Source organism: Stegostoma tigrinum, chromosome 17 (assembly GCF_030684315.1).
Source record: "Stegostoma tigrinum isolate sSteTig4 chromosome 17, sSteTig4.hap1, whole genome shotgun sequence".
NCBI classification, from domain to species: Eukaryota; Metazoa; Chordata; class Chondrichthyes; order Orectolobiformes; family Stegostomatidae; genus Stegostoma; species Stegostoma tigrinum.
In genome coordinates this window covers 22125299-22145428 of record NC_081370.1, presented here as the reverse complement: position 1 = coordinate 22145428, position 20130 = coordinate 22125299, and the positions used below count along the sequence as shown (strand labels likewise).

Genomic DNA, 20130 nt, shown 5'->3' with positions numbered 1-20130 from the left:
GGTGAAGAGGCTGTTTCTAGACTTCAGAAGGATTTTGATTAGCTGGTGAAAAGGGCAGACAACATTTAAAGCAGAGTAGTGTGAAATAATCAATCTTGTGGGAAAGGTGAAAAAAGGCTATATAAACTACATTACACAATTTAAAGTGTGAACAGGAACAGACCAATGGATATACAAACACAAATAATTAAAAATGGTAGAACAAATTGATAAGATTGTTAAAACAACATTTGGGAACTATGACTTTATTAGTAGAGTAATAGAGGCAATCTTCCTTCAAGCTCAAAAGAACTTGACCTGCACATTTTGCTGGCCTCCCAATCTGCACACCGGCCTGTTATTTTCAACTTTTTACACCAGATCAAGTAGGTATTGCAGATTGTAAATCATGAAACAGTATTGAAAGGCTCTCTGTACCTCACCTCATCCATCAACTCCCTTGCACCCAGCCCCATGTCAGCAGTTTGTCCTTCTAATCATTGATACCACTTCCCTCCCTCATATATCCTCCATGCTCCTTCGAATCACCCAATGCCCATGTATCCTTTGTAGCTGCTCACCCAGTACACACCATGCGTGGTCCTTAGATTTCATGCAATATAAGTGGGAACTTATTTAAGATACTTCAAGTAAACAAAAAACCTCTTACCAACTAATAAAAGCTTCCACATCATTAATTTTGAGATAAAAATGCCTTCCACTGTATGAAAACAAACCTTGAATATTTGTACTCCTAATACGTTGCGTGAACAACCAAGAAAACAAATCAAAGGCACAATCTTCATTTTTACAAACTCTTGAAACTGCCATTCATAGGTTAATTGAGCATCTGATATGCTGAAATGCTTTGACACTTGAAGCTCAGGTGTTCGCACAATAAACTGCTGTGTAACAAGGAAGAGGTGTTCATTTAAATTTCCAAGCCAGGGTTCCTGTCAATGGAGGAAAGCAGATGGCAAGTTTTTTTTTTCAATATTAAAACAATAGTTTGTTTCTTTTGAGATATTGGCATTTAAATCACAGCAAAAAAAAGATGATAGCAAAAAAAAGATAGAATATTTTAAGATATTTTTCTGTCTGCATTATGGTGCTCGCCCCATTAGAAAAGCACTGTTATGCCTATCAACAGTTACGCAAGACTCGTTGATAAAAGGAGTGATCTATATAGTGAATGAATGTGTTAAAAACACATCTATGTTATAGTACCCCATGTCCTAGGGACTTCTGAATGTGAGTGAACACTTTATATTTGCCTTTCAGACTCATCAGCAGGCTTAAATAATAAAATGTGAGGCTGGATGAACACAGCAGGCCCAGCAGCATCTCAGGAGCACAAAAGCTGACGTTTCGGGCCTAGACCCTTCATCAGCCTCTGATGAAGGGTCTAGGCCCGAAACGTCAGCTTTTGTGCTCCTGAGATGCTGCTGGGCCTGCTGTGTTCATCCAGCCTCACATTTTATTGTCTTGGATTCTCCAGTATCTGCAGTTCCCATTATCACTCATCAGCAGGCTTTCCGCTTTCTTCATGAACTGTAATACCTGGCATGTTTTCAATGCACTTTTAAAACCCCATTCCACCAAAAGACAATGACATGCAGGAAGAAATCGGATTTTAATTCTGCATTTAAAATGAACCTGACCTCCGCAGGGGGTGGGAGGTGCATTTTGCACACTAGCCATACCTGACCCACAAAAACGTCAAAGGAAAAAGACACAAAGCAGGAGTGCACAGCCATTTCCTCCAAAGAAAAACAAGTATGACCATGCGCCTCCGAATCCTGAATAAAAGTTTTGAGGCTGAGTTTAGAAAAGGAAGGAAAAGATGCCAAACTTCAGTCAAGACACAGGTTAGGCCTTGGCTGGGGAATTGTGTTCAAGTCAGCACAGCAAATTTTAGCAAGGGATGTCAAGACCTTGGAAGAGCTGCAGAAGAGACTGACCGGAATGGTCCCAGTAATGAGGACTTTCCGTTATATGGAGAGACTAGAGATGATGGGGCTATGCCCCTCCAAACAGACATGACCAACTGAAGATTTGACAGAGTCATTCAAACGTATGAAGGGTTTTGATAGATTAAATAAGAAGAAACTATTCTGGCAATGAACATGTCATTAACCATAGGAAGTAAACTTGAGACAAAAGAACCAGAGGTGAAAAGAGATAATGGGAACTGCAGATGCTGGAGAATTCCAAGATAATAAAATGTGAGGCTGGATGAACACAGCAGGCCAAGCAACATCTCAGGAGCACAAAAGCTGACGTTTCGGGCCTAGACCCTTCATCAGAGCGGGATGGGGAGAGGGAACTGGAATAAATAGGGAGAGAGGGGGAGGCGGACCGAAGATGGAGAGTAAAGAAGATAGGTGGAGAGAGTGTAGGTGGGGAGGTAGGGAGGGGATAGGTCAGTCCAGGGAAGACGGACAGGTCAAGGAGGTGGGATGAGGTTAGTAGGTAGCTGGGGGTGTTTGCTTCAGGACATGGTCGAGTAGTTTCAAGGCCGAAGAGATTACAAGAGAGTTGCAATGGGAGAGAGATTCCCTGAGGTTGGTCCGGAGGGAGGAGGGTGACTTCTTCAGGTTAGGCATCCCTGGAAGAGGCTTCGCAGTGAGGTTAAAATAATATCAGAGATAATGGGAACTGCAGATGCTGGAGAATTCCAAGTAAATAAAATGTGAGGCTGGATGAACAAGAGATGTTTGAAAAAGAGATGTTTTTATATGGTGATCTGAGATTTTGTGATATAAAGCAAGTGCATATCCATTTATCATAGAAGATAGCTCTGATATACTCTAACTCAATGTAAAGTTTTTAAAGTGAGCAGATGGCTAGGGCCCTTTTCACGCAAATCAGATTGTTCTTCTAACATGTGGGACTGTAGGAATCCCTACATGTCTAATGACTTCCATGAAAGGGCCTACATCCACACGCTTTGGCCCTGACCGGTGTCCACTGTACCTCAGATTATCCTGGAAGTTGTCTCAAACATTGCTAGAATGCTGTAAATCCATGAATTGTTTGTGCAAGCCTTAGAGAAGTATATCTACCAGAAGTGATTCATTAAATAACCTGGATAGTGTGAAGAGTTACACTGGAAACTATGCCCAGCAATTAGCCTCGTAGTGTGATGCTTTTCCACATGTTAGAAGCCACATATATAAATATACAAGTTCCTGTTCTATGTAGGCAAAATGAATTTGCACATTTCTCCTTTTTCGTGCAAAAGATGTCATGGAAATCATTCCAATCGCTGCTGCATCCCCATGGCAACACTCTGACCAATCAGAATCTACCTGTCTGGTTTGGGAGTTAAGATTTATAGTTAACAGCTCTCGCTGCAGCTCCATGACAATGATGGCACAACCAATCAGCACCCTCTTCTCATGCTGTACAAAATGGTGTCTCTTTTCTCAAATATCATTTTTGGGTCCAAGTTCTGTTGCGTGCAAGATGAAAAGCTTAAACTTCTTGTCTCCTCTTAGCAATTTTTTGGCTTCATCTAAAGATAAATTATTCTCAATACATTTTATTACTCCAAGTAAAATTCACTGTCAATATCTATATAGAGAGACATTGGAACAAGAATAGGTTATTAAATTTGTCGACCCTGTGCTGCCAGTTATTATCTTAATAACTGAACTCTTCAATGCCTTTTACTGACACAATCCCAATAACCCTTTCTCTCAGTGATAGTCAAAGGAGCATTAATAGCCACTTTTAACATCATCAAAGACTGAACTTTCACAGTCCTCTGAGATGGTCAGTTCCTCTGATTTTAAAAGAAACGTCATCTTAAATGGCATCTACTTATATTTTAAATTGTACTCCCTGGTCCCAGACTCCTCAACTGGGGAGAACATATCTAACTCCCTAGGTATTTTGTAAATTTCCATTAGATCATCTCTTATCTTTTCAAATTCTAGATAATACAGGTCCAGTTTGCCAATCTTACTTCAATGGTCCTATCATTCTGGAACAGGTCTAATAAACCCTTGTTAAACTTCTTCTCTGGCAACAATACCTTTCCTGAGAAAAGGAGATAAAATGACACAGTATTCCAGATACAGTCTAGCCTATACAATTGAATCAGGAATTCACCATTCCTGTATCAAACCTCCTTGTAATAAAGGCTAACATTCCATTCATCTTCCTAATAGCTTGCTGCACCTGAATGTTACAATTTGACATGGAAACACAGCTCTCTTGCATATCTATACTTTCCAACCTCTCACTATTTAAGAAATATCTGTATCTGTTCTTCCTGCCAAAGTGGACAGCATCACATTTTTCCACATTATATTACATCTTGAAAATGTTCCTTCTCAGTTAGAACAATTCACATTTCTGCGTAGCTTTGAGTCATCTGCAAATTTGGAAATATTACATTTGGCCCTCCCATCCAAATTATTGATTTTTATTATAAACAGCTGGGTTCAAGTATTGATTCTTGTGACATCTAACTATTCATGATGTACCAATGTGAGAAAGATAAAATTATTCCTATTCAGTTTCTGTCAGTTGCCAGTCATTAATCCATGCCAGTGTGTTAACCCCATACCATGTGCTTTAATATTACTAAGCAACCTCCTACCAAGGACCTTATCAAAAGTCTTCTTAAAATACAAATATACTACATTCATTGACTCCCGTTTATCAACTTTGTAAATAACATCGAGAAAGCCCAACAAGTTTGTCAAACATGATATGCCATTGGCAAATTAATGGTGAATAATGCCTAATCAGATCAATTTTACCCAAGCATACATTTATTACATCCTTGACAGGTTTGCAGTTCTGCTTTTCCTTTTTTCCTTTCTTTCTTAGTGGAGTGACATTTGCAAACATCTAATCTGAAGGAATCATTCTAGAATCTGTAGAATATATCGACTATCTCTATCGCCTCCATCTTCAACACTCAGGAATGCAGACCTTCAGTGCCAGGGATTTAACAACTTTCAGCCCCATTAATGTCTCCAGCGCAACATTCTTACTAATATTAATTTCCTCCAACTCTTTCTTTAGTTATTTTTATTTCTAATTCTGGGAGCCTTTATGTATCTTCCTGAATGGAAACAAGTACATCAGCTACATCATCATTTTGTTTCTCTGCCATTTCTCTATTTTTCTTTATAAATTCTCTCAATTCTGCTTTTCATAGTCTTATCCAAACTTCTCCTTTTTATGCATCTATTGAAGTTTTTACAGTCCATGTTTTATGTTTATTGCTAGACTGCATTTATATTCTATTCTTCTATTTATCAGTTTCTTGGCCCTCCTTTGCTGCTTTCTAAAAACTTTCCAATGTTCCAATTCATTACAATTTCTAGCCACTTTAAAAGCCTTTAATTTAGTCTCATATAATCCTAAACTTCCTTTGTCAACCACTGTTAATTACCCTTTTTGAGTTTTTCCACCTTTAAAGAATGTATATTTGTTGCAAGCCATGTGATTGTTCAAAGTACAAAGAACTATTCATCCTGCGTACAGTTATGCTGTTGAGTTACTTTCCTAATTTAGCTCTTCCAACTTATGCCCCATACCTTTGTAATTTCCCTTATCCAAATTTAACATTCTTGCTTTGGATTCAGCTACCTCACTTTTAAACAGAATGTGAAATTCTAACATTTTGTGGTTACTCGCACCTAAAGGTTCTTTTACAACAAGTGGTTTGGAGGGCAACTTGCAAGAAGTGGTGTTCCCATGAATCATAGAATCCCCACGGTGTGAGAGCAGGCCATTTAGCCCATCAGTTCCACAATGATCTTCTGAAGAGCATCCCACCCAGACCCATGCCCCCCCACTCTATCACTACATTTCCCATGGCTAATACATCTAGCCTAAAAATCCCTGAACATTATGGGTAATTTGGCATGGCCAATCCACCTAACCTGCACGTCTTTGGACTATGGGAGGAAACTGGAGCATGCCCGTGCAGACACAGGGAGAATGTGCAAACTCCACACAGACAGTCACCTGCAGCTGGAATTGAACCCAGGTCCCTGGCACAATGCAGCAGCAGTGCTAACCCCTGAGCCACCATGCCACTCAAGGTTAGGAACAAACTCAGTTTGGCTGCATATAAATATTTCTCACCTTTCCCTTCGGCTTTACCAGTTTTAAAATTTTATTGCTGTTCTGCTTTAGCTTGTGTAATCTTCACTTGTTAATCATAGTTTCTTTTGTTCTTTGGAATGATCAAGGTTGATAAGGTCATATTTCATTGTCTATCCCATGTTCTTCTGAGGTAGTGATGGGCTTTCATGTGACAGTATCAAAAGCAAACTACCTCCTTTTCTGCCCGTCCAATTCTTCTAAAATATTTAATCCTCTTATAAATTCAGCTCCTTGCAATCTTCACAGTTAGTCATGTTTCTGGCATTTTTGATGCATCACAACTTCTTACTGCTTTAACAGCTTCAGGATCAGGCAGCTTATTATTATACTTGAACAATCATGTTTACTATAGATTTACCTCCTCAACTTTTTGCCTGTGACAGCATAATCCAAGATTTCCTCTTAGATTCTGAAGCCTTAAGAGATATATCTATCTGTTCATTATTTTCTGTTTCTTAAAAGGTGCAATATATCTGTTACTTCTAATCTTCTTGTAATCTCCTATTCAACAATTGCAACAACTTCCTTGGAGGATAGAAAATGACACCATTATGACCCAGAGTGTAGATACACAGCAGTGCTAAGCATAAATAAACTGCATCCTTTTACCAATTAAATTGTTTTTTCCAGGCCCGTCTGCTTCCCTGTTTTTCCTCATTTCCCCTTATTTCTCTCTTTCCTGTTTCCCTGTATTTTCCTTCCCTCTCACCCATGCAGTGTAGTTTTTGTTCTCCCTCTTGTGCATGTCTCCCTGTTGTCCAGTTCTTCTTCACTTCCCTCATTGGTGTGACTCCCTCTTTTTCCCCTTTCTCATTCTCCTCCTTGTGTGTCTTGTTCTCTGTCTCACCACGCAGCTTTCATTTGTGAAAGCAAATGAGTTACATAATTTATTCTCAGGCAGGGTCACCGAACCCAAAACGTTAACCCTGATTTTTCCTTCACAGATGCTGCCAGACCTGCTCAGCTTTTCCAGCAACTTCTGTTTTTGTACACAATTTATTAGGTAGGCTTTGTGTTTAGCCAGTTGATTACAGGCAGCAGATAGGGGCTGCTACCTTGCTAACAGAGTCGTAGGGAAGAACTCAGAAGTAAACATGTGCTTATGAACCTGACCATTTTACTGTTTCTTCTGAGACACACAGAAGACCTGTGTTTAGCCAGGACCTTTATAGCAGTTGGAGTTCCAGGAGGCAGTTTTTCCTGATTATTGGTAAGCCCAACATGTGCATTAAAGTATCCGCTTATATATCAGAATGGCTTCTGAACATTTCTCTCACTCCCGAGGCAGGTACAGTAAACACTTCAGAGATAATGGGAACTGCAGATGCTGGAGAATCCAAGATAACAAAGTGTGAAGCTGGATGAACACAGCAGGCCAAGCAGCATCTCAGGAGCACAAAGGCTGACGTTTCAGGTCTAGCCCCTTCATCAGAGAGGGGGATGGGGAGAGGGTTCTGAAATAAATAGGGAGAGGCGGGGAGGCGGACCGAAGATGGAGAGAAAAGAAGATAGGTGGAGAGGAGAGTATGGGTGGTGAGGTAGGGAGGGGATAGGTCAGTCCAGGGAGGATGGATAGGTCGAGGAGGCAGGAAGAGGTTAATAGGTAGGAAATGGAGGTGCTGCTTGAGGTGGGAGGAGGGGATAGGCAAGAGGAAGAACAGGTTAGAGAGGCGGGGACAAGCTGGGCTGGTTTTGGGATGCAGTGGGGGAAGGGGAGATTTTGAATCTTGTGAAGTCCACATTGATACCATTGGGCTGCAGGGCTCCCAAGCGGAATATAAGTTGCTGTTCCTGCAACCTTCGGGTGGCATCATTGTGGCACTGCAGGAGGCCCATGATGGACATGTCGTCTAAAGAATGGGAGGGGGAGTTAAAATGGTTTGCGACTGGAAGGTGCAGTTGTTTATTGCGAACCGAGCGGAGGTGTTCTGCAAAGCGGTTCCCAAGCCTCCGCTTGGTTTCCCCAATGTAGAGGAAGCCCCACTGGGTACAGTGGATACAGTATACCACATTGGCAGATGTGCGGGTGAACATCTGCTTAATATGGAAAGTCATCTTGGGGCCCGGGATGGGGGTGAGGGAGGTGGTGTGGGGGCAAGTGTAGCACTTCCTGCGGTTGCAGGGGAAGGTGCCGGGTGTGCTGGGGTTGGAGGGGAGTGTGGAGTGGACAAGGGAGTCACAGAGAGAGTGGTCTCTCTGGAAGGCAGACAAGGGTGGGGATGGAAAAATGTCTTAGGTGGTGGGGTCAGACTGTAGATGGCGGAAGTGTTGGAGGATGATGCGTTGTATCCGGAGGTTGGTAGGGTGGTGTGTGAGAACGAGGGGGATCCTCTTAAGGTGGTTGTGGCAGGGGCGGGGTGTGAGGGATGTGTTGTGGGAAATGCGGGAAACGCGGTCAAAGGCATTCTCGACCACTGCGGGGGGAAAGTTGCGGTCCTTGAAGAAAGTGGACATCTGGGATGTGCGGGAGTGGAGCTTCCTCCCTTATGGCTAACCTTTCCCTCAGTTTCCAATATCCCTTTCTCTCTCCCTATCCAGAGATAGTAGGAACTGCCAATGCTGGAGAATCTGAGATATCAAGGTGTAGAGCTGGATGAACACAGCAGGCCAAGCAGCGTCAGAGGAGCAGGAAAGCTGACATTTTGGGTCTGAACCTTTCTGAAGAAAGGTCTGGCCTGGCCTGCTGGGTTCATCCAGCTCGCCACCTTGTTATCTCTGAAATCTTACTGGTGTTTTTCTGTTAGTACTTTCTAGCTATCACTGCTTTGAATTTTATTCCTTTGCTTCTCATAATATTCCATGCTACTCAATCTTCCTCTTAATGCATTCTGTTGCATTACACTGTACCATCTCCTGCTTTCATCTTTGTTTAGCGTCTCCTAATCCTCAGTAGTTGTGTGTGTATGTGTGTGTGTGTGTGTGTGTGCGTGTGTGTGTGTTTCTGTATTTCTGAGTGTGTCAACTGTTTTTGTGACTTCACCCTTCTTGCATTGAATTTCATATTCCAAGTTTCCCTCCATTTCAATGGCATATCTGTGTCCATCACAAATCTATCACTACCCTCCTCACAGTTCACAAGTGCTTCAAATTTTGTCTTTAATGGCTCCTCCATGGACAATTGGTTTCTTGATGCTGTGAAGTTACGCCTGTTACGAAAGCACAAATGGTATGGGTCTCTTTTCATTTGCAAAGGTTACATTTGAGTTGCAATGTAATACAGGTCTTTAAAATTATGTAAATGATTTATAGAATAGGCACAGAGAGAACGTGGCAATGAATATAAGGTCATCATTATGAATTTGAACAGGGAATGAAGAAGCACCTTCTGAACTTCTGAAGTGGTGAGTAGATTTCCAGTCAAAAATACTTTTCATGAATATAAACCATTAATGTTCTCTTCTGTTTTATAGGCTCATGCCCAAATTTGGTAATGAGTAGAAGTGATCGACCAGACTGCAAGCATATAACCATGACATCTACTCCAAAGCTTCCTGTTCGATCACACAGGCCTCTCTGTTTGTCTGTCTCATCCGATGGCAATGGGAGATATGTGGCTTTGGAATCCCAGGATTTTAAAAGCAGCCTGAAATCCCAGGTACGATCAATAAGTAATGTATGAGGTGTATCTTCTACATGTGGCGGGGGTAGCCATTATTGAAAAGGACTATCGGGCAAAGTGTATAATGGTGTCCAAATACTTGAACAGACTGGGTATTTTGTTGAGGTATTGACTGGGATCGAGAGTGTTGGGTTATTGCACAGCTGTAGAAAGGCACTATATCTTTAAAACAACTGGACGATATCACAACATACGTATCTGTAGTATAAAAGGTTTTATGGTAGTCAGCGTCTGGTCAATCAGTTAGACAGTCAGTCAACTATGTCTATAACGTAACAGTATTCTAAGTAAGCATATAACCCATACTATGAATGTATGTCTAAGACCTTATAGTTATTAATTACTAATAATCTAATATCTGATTCAATAAGACCTCAACCCTGTTGTATATATTATGTGGGCTAACCTAGAAATCCACTAAAGAGGTTTAAGGTAGCAACATTTTTGGAATTCAACTGATCAGAAAGCAGTGCCGCTGCCAGAAGAGGAGTATAGGTGAAGAAATGCAGACTAAAGGAATCTTACGACCGCTACAGTGTGGAAAGAGGCTGTTCGGTCCATCAAGTCCCACTGACGCTCAAAATATCTTACACAAACCTAGTCGCCCACCCTATTCCCATAATCCAATATTTACTATGGCTAATCCCCTTAGCCTGGACACTGCAGGACAACTTAGCATGGCCACTCCACCAACCTACACATCTTTGGACAATGGGGGTAGCAGGAGCACCTGACAGAAGCTCACACAGACATGGGGAAAAAGCGCAAACTGCACACAGACAGACAGCCACTGAAGGCTGGAATTGAACAGAGGTACCTTGCACAGCGAGGCAGCAGTACTAACCATTAACACTTGGCCCCTGTAATTTTTTTTGCGTGTGAACTGGACATGCATTAATCACCTCACTCAGTGTCAAACTGACACGGTCATCAGCACTATTCAAGGATTTGAATTAATCTGTTCTTTTTTTCTTCTTCAGTTTGTAATCACATTCACACCATCCTTTTCTGAGGGCTGTTAGTCATTCTACAGCCCAGTCCCACAGCCTCTAGAAGCCCCAAGAAACCTCACTGAAATAACAACTTTTCAGATGTTCTGTGAGCATCTGAAAAGTTGGATGTCAGCGGTGAGCAGGTGGCACCCTGCAAAAAGAGTGCACTTTGTTTCACAAGACCATGATCAGGTGTAAAAGGGCTGAGACTTTATTGCAGTGCCATATTGATGCTACCCGAAGGTTGCAGGAATAGCAACTCATATTCTGCTTGGGAACCCTGCAGCCCAATGGTATCAATGTGGACTTCACAAGCTTCAAAATCTCCCCTCTCCCTACTGCATCCCAAAACCAGCCCAGGTCGTCCCCGCCTCCCTAACCTGTCCTTCCTCTCACCTATCCCCTCCTCCCACCTCAAGCCCCACCCCCATCTCCGACCTACTAACCTCATCCCACCCCCTTGACCTGTCCGTCCTCCCTGGACTGACTTATCCCCTCCCTACCTCCCCACCTACACTCACCTTTACTGGCTCCAACCCCACCTCTTTGACTGGTCTGTCTCCTCTCCACCTATCTTCTCCTTTATCCATCTTCTATCCGCCTCCTCCGCTCTCCCTATTTATTTCAGAACCTCCTCCCCGTACCCCATTTCTGAAGAAGGGCCTAGGCCCAAAACATCAGGTTTCCTGCTCCTAAGATGCTGCTTGGCCTGCTGTGTTCATCCAGCTGTAACAACTTGTTATCTCCGATTCTCCAGCATCTGCAACCCCTACTATCTCTGAGACTTTATTAGTGTCCATTCTACTCCCAACTTACTTTAAAAATTGATCTTTGGTAATATTTGTAAAAAGAGTCACATAAACCAGCTATGGTTTCAAACATGTGCAAGCAAGTTCCTTTCCTCCTTTTTGTAAAGATGCTGTATTGTGCTACACGTACAGCGTCATGAAATTCAACAGCACATTGCTGTTCATCCCAAACAAAAAGAAATTTGATAAACATTTGTAAAGGCAGCTTTATGAAGAGAGAAGCTGTGGAAAGTATTCTGGGCATTTAACAGCATTCAAAAAGGTAAAGAAACATGGCAAAATGCTGTCCATAGAGATAATTTACCTAAGAGATAATGGGAACTGCAGATGCTGGAGATTCCTGGAGACCGCCACCCTGAGCCCTGCCGAATCTTCACCATCCCCCCAGACCTCCCACTGACTGAGGACGAACGGTCAGTCCTGAGCAAGGGGCTCACCTTTGTCCCCCTACAACCACACATCAACGAATACCAGTCACGGTCGGACATAGAGCAGTTTTTCCGCCGTCTTCGCCTGCATGCCTACTTCTTCAACCGGGAACCCAACCCTCCTTCCACTGACCCCTTCACCCGCTTCCAACACAAGTCCTCCTCCTGGACACCACCCCCAGGCCTCCTACCCTCCCTCGACCTCTTCATCTCCAACTGCCGTCGAGACATTAACCGCCTCAACCTCTCCACCCCTCTCACCCACTCCAACCTCTCCCCCGCAGAACGGGCAGCCCTCCGCTCCCTCCGCTCCAACCCCAACCTCACCATCAAACCCGCAGACAAGGGTGGCGCAGTGGTAGTATGGCGTACTGACCTCTACATCGCCGAGGCCAGACGCCAACTCTCCGACACCACCTCCTACCGCCTCCTCGATCATGACCCCACACCCGAGCACCAAACCATCATCTCCAACACCATTCATGACCTCATCACCTCAGGGGACCTCCCACCCACAGCCTCCAACCTCATTGTTCCCAAACCCCGCACGGCCCGTTTCTATCTCCTTCCCAAAATCCACAAACCTGCCTGCCCTGGTCGACCCATCGTCTCAGCCTGCTCCTGCCCCACCGAACTCATCTCCACCTATCTGGACTCCATTTTCTCCCCTTTGGTCCAGGAACTCCCCACCTATGTCCGTGACACCACCCACGCCCTCCACCTCCTCCAGGACTTCCAATTCCCTGGCCCCCAACACCTCATATTCACCATGGACGTCCAGTCCCTGTACACCTGCATTCCGCATGGAGATGGCCTCAAGGCCCTCCGCTTCTTCCTGTCCCGCAGGCCCGACCAGGCCCCCTCCACCGACACTCTCATCCGCCTAGCGGAACTCGTCCTCACACTCAACAACTTCTCTTTTGACTCCTCCCACTTCCTACAGACTAAGGGGGTGGCCATGGGCACCCGCATGGGCCCCAGCTATGCCTGCCTCTTTGTAGGTTACGTGGAACAGTCCATCTTCCGCACCTACACAGGCCCCAAACCCCACCTCTTCCTCCGGTACATTGATGACTGTATCGGCGCCGCCTCTTGCTCCCCAGAGGAGCTCGAACAGTTCATCCACTTCACCAACACCTTCCACCCCAACCTTCAGTTCACCTGGGCCATCTCCAGCACATCCCTCACCTTCCTGGACCTCTCAGTCTCCATCTCAGGCAACCAGCTTGTAACTGATGTCCATTACAAGCCCACCGACTCCCACAGCTACCTAGAATACACCTCCTCCCACCCACCCTCCTGCAAAAATTCCATCCCCTATTCCCAATTCCTCCGCCTCCGCCGCATCTGCTCCCACGATAAGACATTCCACTCCCGCACATCCCAGATGTCCAAGTTCTTTAAGGACCGCAACTTCCCCCCCACGGTGATTGAGAACGCCCTTGACCGCGTCTCCCGCATTTCCCGCGACACATCCCTCACACCCCGCCCCCGCCACAACCGCCCCAAGAGGATCCCCCTCGTTCTCACACACCACCCTACCAACCTCCGGATACAACGCATTATCCTCCGACACTTCCGCCATTTACAATCCGACCCCACCACCCAAGACATTTTTCCATCCCCACCCCTGTCTGCTTTCCGGAGAGACCACTCTCTCCGTGACTCCCTTGTTCGCTCCACACTGCCCTCCAACCCCACCACACCCGGCACCTTCCCCTGCAACCGCAGGAAATGCTACACTTGTCCCCACACCTCCTCCCTCACCCCCATCCCAGGCCCCAAGATGACATTCCACATTAAGCAGAGGTTCACCTGCACATCTGCCAATGTGGTATACTGCATCCACTGTACCCGGTGCGGCTTTCTCTACATTGGGGAAACCAAGCGGAGGCTTGGGGACCGCTTTGCAGAACACCTCCGCTCAGTTCGCAACAAACAACTGCACCTCCCAGTCGCAAACCATTTCCACTCCCCCTCCCATTCTCTTGATGACATGTCCATCATGGGCCTCCTGCACTGCCACAATGATGCCACCCGAAGGTTGCAGGAACAGCAACTCATATTCCGCCTGGGAACCCTGCAGCCATATGGTATCAATGTGGACTTCACCAGTTTCAAAATCTCCCCTTCCCCCACTGCATCCCTCAACCAGCCCAGTTCATCCCCTCCCCCCACTGCACCACACAACCAGCCCAGCTCTTCCCCCCCACCCACTGCATCCCAAAACCAGTCCAACCTGTCTCTGCCTCCCTAACCGGTTCTTCCTCTCACCCATCCCTTCCTCCCACCCCAAGCCGCACCCCCAGCTACCTACTAACCTCATCCCACCTCCTTGACCTGTCCGTCTTCCCTGGACTGACCTATCCCCTCCCTACCTCCCCACCTACACCCTCTCCACCTATCTTCTTTACTCTCCATCTTCGGTCCGCCTCCCCCTCTCTCCCTATTTATTCCAGTTCCCTCCCCCCATCCCCCTCTCTGATGAAGGGTCTAGGCCCGAAACGTCAGCTTTTGTGCTCCTGAGATGCTGCTTGGCCTGCTGTGTTCATCCAGCCTCACATTTTATTATCCTGAGATAATTTACCTAGTTGTTCAAAACAAACAGGACACACAAATGAAGTATTATTATTGTGTCTGGGAGGGCTCATTTTGATCAATTTCTCAGTTTTTATTTCTATTGAAGTCAAAATTGTCTCTGCTGTGCATTTTGAGCATGCGTTGTGTTTTTTCCAATTCCCACCAATAAGGACAGGGCCCCTTGAAGTTCATGCAATTATGCACATTCTCTTCAAATGACATGTTATAATTATGTCTCAGTCAATTAGAAGAAAAGCCAAGGGAAAGTAAATTTTGTTCAAAAGGGAAGTTTTTGAATGAAGCATGCCCCATTTTGTGGTGAATAAAAACGTACATTTATGCATGAATACTCTGCCTTACCAATGAATCCTGGTCTGAATTTCCTGATGGCCAGATAGTCATTGAAACATCAAAGACTGGAGCTCCATGTTGGGACCATGTGGAATCCCGGACTTAGTGGAATCTGTGAGTAGGGCCCATGAAATGGAAGACTCTGGGTAATTCTTCCGCATCTGGAATTTTCTGGGAAACGAAACCTTGATAGACCATAAGACCATAAGACATATGAATGGAAGTAAGGCCATTCAGCCCATCAAGTCCACTCTGCCATTTAAATCATGGCTGATGGGCATTTCGACACCACTTCCCTGCACTCTCCCCGTAGCCCTTGATTCCTTGTGAGATCAAGAATTTGTCGATCTCTGCCTTGAAGGCATCCAACGTCCTGGCCTCCACTGCACTCTGCGGCAATGAATTCCACAAGCCCACCACTCTCAGGCTGAAGAAATGTGGTTTCATTTCAGTTTGAATTTACCCCCTCTAATTTTAAGGCTGTGCCCATGGGTCCTAGTCTCCCCGCCTAACGAAAATAACTTCCTAGCGTCCACCCCTTCTAAACCATACATTATCTTGTAAGTTTCTATTAGATCTCCCCTCAACCTTCGAAACTCTAATGAGTACAATCCCAGGATCCTTAGCTGTTCATCATATGTTAAACCTACCATTCCAGGGATCATCCGTGTGAATCTCCGCTGGACACACTCCAGTGCCAGTATGTCCTTCCTGAGGTGTGGGGCCCAAAATTGGACACAGTATTCTAAATGGGGCCTAACTAGAGCCTTTTAAAGCCTCAGAAGCACTTCGCTGCTTTTATATTCCAACCCTCTTGAGATAAACGACAACATTACATTCGCTTTCTTAATTACGGACTCTACCTGCAAGTTAACCTTTAGAGAATCCTGGACCCAGATCCCTTTGCACTTCTGATTTGCTAATTTTCTCACCATTTAGAAAATAGTCCATGCCTGTATTCTTTTTTCTAAAGTGCAAAACCTCACATTTATTCACATTGAATTTCATCAGCCATTTCCTGGACCACTCTCCTAAACTGTCTAAATCTTTCTGCAGCTTCCCCACCTCCTCAGTACTACCTGCCTGTCCACCTATCTTCGTATCATCGGCATACTTCGCCAGAATGCCCCCAGTCACTTCACCCAGATCATTAATATATAAGGTGAACAGCTGTGGCCCCAACACTGAACCCTGCGGGACACCGCTTGTCACTGGTTGCCATTCTGAAAAAGAGCCTTTTATCCCAACTCTCTGCCTTCTGAGAGACAGCCAATCCTCAATCCAAGCCAGTAGCTCACCTCGAACACCATGGGCCCTCACCTTGCTCAGCAGCCTCCCGTGAGGCACTGTATCAAAGGCCTTTTGGAAGTCTAGATAGATAATATCTACTGGGTTCCCCTGGTCTAACATACTTGTTGCCTCTTCAAAGAATTCCAACAGGTTTGTCAGGCACGACTTCCCCTTACTAAAACCATGCTGACTTGTTTTAATCTGACCCTGCACTTCCAGGAATTTAGAAATCTCATCCTTGACAGTGGATTCTAGAATTTTACCAACTACTGAGGTTAGGCTAATTGGCCTATAATTTTTCATCTTTTGCCTTGATCCTTTCTTAAGCATGGGCGTTACAACAGCAATTTTCCAATCATCTGGGACTTGCACTGACTCCAGTGAATTTGAAAGATCACGACCAAAGCCTCCGCTATTTCCTCAGCCACCTCCCTCAGAACTCTAGGATGTAGCCCATCGGGGCCAGGAGATTTATCAATTTTTAGACCCTTTAGCTTTTCTAGCACTTTCTCTTTTGTAATGCCTACCATAGTCAACTCTGCCCCCTGGCTCTCCCTAATTGTTGGCACACTACTCATGTCTTCCACTGTGAAGACTGACGCAAAGTACTTATTAAGTTCTTCAGCTATTTCCTTATCTCCCATCACTAGCCTTCCAGCATCAATTTGGAGCGACCCAATATCTACTTTTGCCTCTCATTTGTTTCTTATGTATTGAAAGAAGCTTTTACTATCATTTCTAATATTACTAGCAAGCCTACCTTCATATTTGATCTTCTCCTTCGTTATTGCTCTCTTTGTTATCCTCTGTCTGTTTTTGTAGCCTTCCCAATCTTCTGATTTCCCAGTGCTCTTGGCCACTTTATAGGCTGTCTCTTTTTCTTTGATATATTTCCTGACTTCCTTTGTCAGCCATGGCTGTCTAATCCCACCCCGGATAAACTTTCTTTTCTTTGGCATGAACCTCTGTACTGTGTCCTCAATTACAGCCAGAAACTCCTGCCATTGTTGGTCTACAGTCTTCCCGCTAGGCTCTGCTTCCAGTTGATTTTCGTCAATTCCTCTCTCATGCCCCTGTAATTACCTTTATTTAACTGTAACACCATTACATCCAATTTTGCCTTCTCTCTTTCAAACTGCAGACTGAACTCTACCATATTATGATCGCAGCCTCTTAAGTGTTCCCTTACTTTAAGGTCTTTTATAAAGTCTGGCTCATTACATAGCACTAAGTCCAGAATAGCCTGCTCCCCTGTGTGCTCCATCACAAGCTGTTCCAAAAAGCCATCCTGCAAACATTCCATGAATTCTCTTTCTTTAGATCCACCAGCAACATTATTCACCCAATCCACCTGCATACTGAAGTCCCCCATGATCACCATGACCTTGCCTTTCTGACATGCCCTATTTATTTCTCGGTGCATCTTGCGCCCCTGGTCCTGATCACTGTTAGGAGGTCTGTACATAACCCCCATTATAGTTTTTTTGCCTTTGTGGTTCCTCAACTCCACCCACACAGACTCCACATCTTCTGACCCTATGTCATTTAGTGCCGTAGATTTAATTCCATTCTTAACTAACAAGGCAACCCCACCCCCTCTGCCCACCTCCCTGTCTTTTCGATATGTTGTGAATCCTTGGATGTTTAACTGCCAGTCCTGAACTTCCTGCAACCATGTCTCTGTGATGCCTACCACATCATAATCATTCAAGAGGATTTGTGCTGTTAATTCATCTACTTTGTTGCGAATACTACGAGCATTTAGATAAAGTGTCTTAATGCTAGCTTTCTTATTATTAGAGAGGTTAGAAATCCCAAGATGTCTTAAGTTATCCTTCCTTTTTGTTGTATTCCTAGTCTGCCTCGAGCTTAAATCCACCTGTACACATGCTATCCTGCTGCCTACCTTTCCATTTAACTCCATACTCCCTGTCTCTTTCACTTTCCCTTCCCCCCGACTCACTAGTTTAAAGTCCTACTGACCACCCTATTTATCCTTTTCGCTAGAACACTGTTTCCGGATCGGTTCAGGTGGAGACCGTCCCAACGATACAGATCCCCCTGGTTCCAAAACTGATGCCAATGCCGCATGAAATGGAATCCCTCTTTCCCACACCAATCCCTTAGCCACGTGTTTACTTCCCTAACTTTCTTTTCCCTATGCCAATTGGCACGTCGCTCGGGCAGTAATCCGGCGATTATGACCTTTGAGGACCTGTACTTCATTTTCTTTCCTAGTGCTTGATAATCCCTGAACAGGTCCTCTACCCTAGCTTTGCCTATGTTGTTAGTCCCAACGTGGACCACAACAACTGGATCCTCCCCCTCTCGCTCCAATATCCTTTCAACCCGGTCGGAGATGTCCTGCACCCTAGCACTGGGCAGGCAACACACCATGCGGGACTCCCGGTCCAGCTTGCACAGGATACTATCTGTCCCTCTAATTATAGAATCCCCTATAACTCTTTGCTCCCCCCTCTTGAATGACCTTCTGCACCACGGTGCCATGGTCAGCTGGCTCATCCTGTCCACAGTCCTTTCCCTCATCTATACAGGGAGCAAGAATCTCATACCTGTTGCTCAAGGTCAAGGGCTGAGGCCCCTGCACTCCTGAACTCAGAATCCCCCTACCTGCCTCACTTACAGTCACACCTTGTCCCTGAACACTTTCTGAATTGATGATGGAGAATTCAGTGATCTCTTTGTCATTTAAACTCACAGTTACCCTGGAAAAGTTAGACAATTTAAAACCTATTCTAATTCCCGGGGAACAATAAAAGTGACCCCTGAAAATAGCACACAGCCAGCCCCTCGCTGTACACCTCTCTGAAGTACACTTGCCCCATCCTTTACACTGACCAGACAAATGACAATATCCCAATATCCCCCTCAATCAGGCCAGACACTGACACAACCTGGTTCCATAATCCCCTCCTCCCCTCAGATAGAGCCATCAGCACTATCTTCCCGTTGACCCCTTAACCCACTCCTCACCAGTGCCAGCCTCTGCTTTCTTCCTTCCACTATCAAATCTGACACCCCTGCTGGACTAGACAACAGATTCCACCAACACCCTCGCCACCAACACCTCTATTGTCCTTTTAAACCATTTCCCTCTGGCCCTGAGACTCACTCTATGTCTACAGCCCCATTGGACCCAATACCAGCCTGCCTGTCAGCTTGACATCACTCAGGAAGACCGCTGACCCTGCCAGGCATCAATGGAACCAACCCTAGTCCCCCTATCACTGGACATGATCCATGATCCCTCCCTCCTGCTGCCAACCCATTTCCGCCCACCCCCTCAAGACACTTCTGACACCACTGCCAGACCCAGCATCCACTCTTTCTTGCAGCTGGACCAAAACCTGGCCCACTCTCCCATGAGACATGATGTCAGCATCCTCTTCCACCACTGAACCCAACACACCTACTGCACCCATCGATACAGATTCTGACGTACCCTAAGAATCTGGCACACAGGCACCCCCTGGACCATACCAATCTGATGCCCTATTCCCTGGCACCTCCCCTCCTGTATTGCATCCTGCCACCCTATTCCCACACTTACCTTGTATATTTATTTCACAATATTTGTTAAAATGGTTAGCTGTGCTGCTGGATAGTTAAATCTCAGAACACATCAAACTGACTGCTGCAGAAAAATCCTCTGTTTCTGAAGGAGCCAGTATCAAATTTTCGTGGAAGAGACGCAGAACCTAGTCTTTTCAGAAAAAGAAATGAGCAGATTGGCAATCAGACAGTGATTGCCACTTCTCAGAAAATTCATGTTTTCTGTGGTATTATGACTTTGTCTATTTTCACCACTAAATTAATGCTTTGAGAAGCATTTCCTGTGGGCTATGTCCCATTTCAAATGTAAAGTATAAACAGCAGAGTACTGCTGAAACTCTGAATCCAACTGTCTTGTTGATCAGTATATCCAGTTA

The 20130-nt window shown here is 45.0% G+C and overlaps 1 protein-coding gene across 2 annotated transcripts in view; it reads left to right on the top strand.

Moving 5' to 3' along the window:
* Nucleotides 1-20130, top strand: part of LOC125459374 (uncharacterized) — a 47897-nt gene that overhangs the window by 20200 nt on the left and 7567 nt on the right. For both annotated transcript variants that reach the window (XM_048545770.1, XM_048545771.1), the window contains one exon: nucleotides 9522-9706. In XM_048545770.1, coding sequence (XP_048401727.1) covers nucleotides 9522-9706 — 185 coding nt within the window. The remainder of the gene's footprint in view (nucleotides 1-9521; nucleotides 9707-20130) is intronic.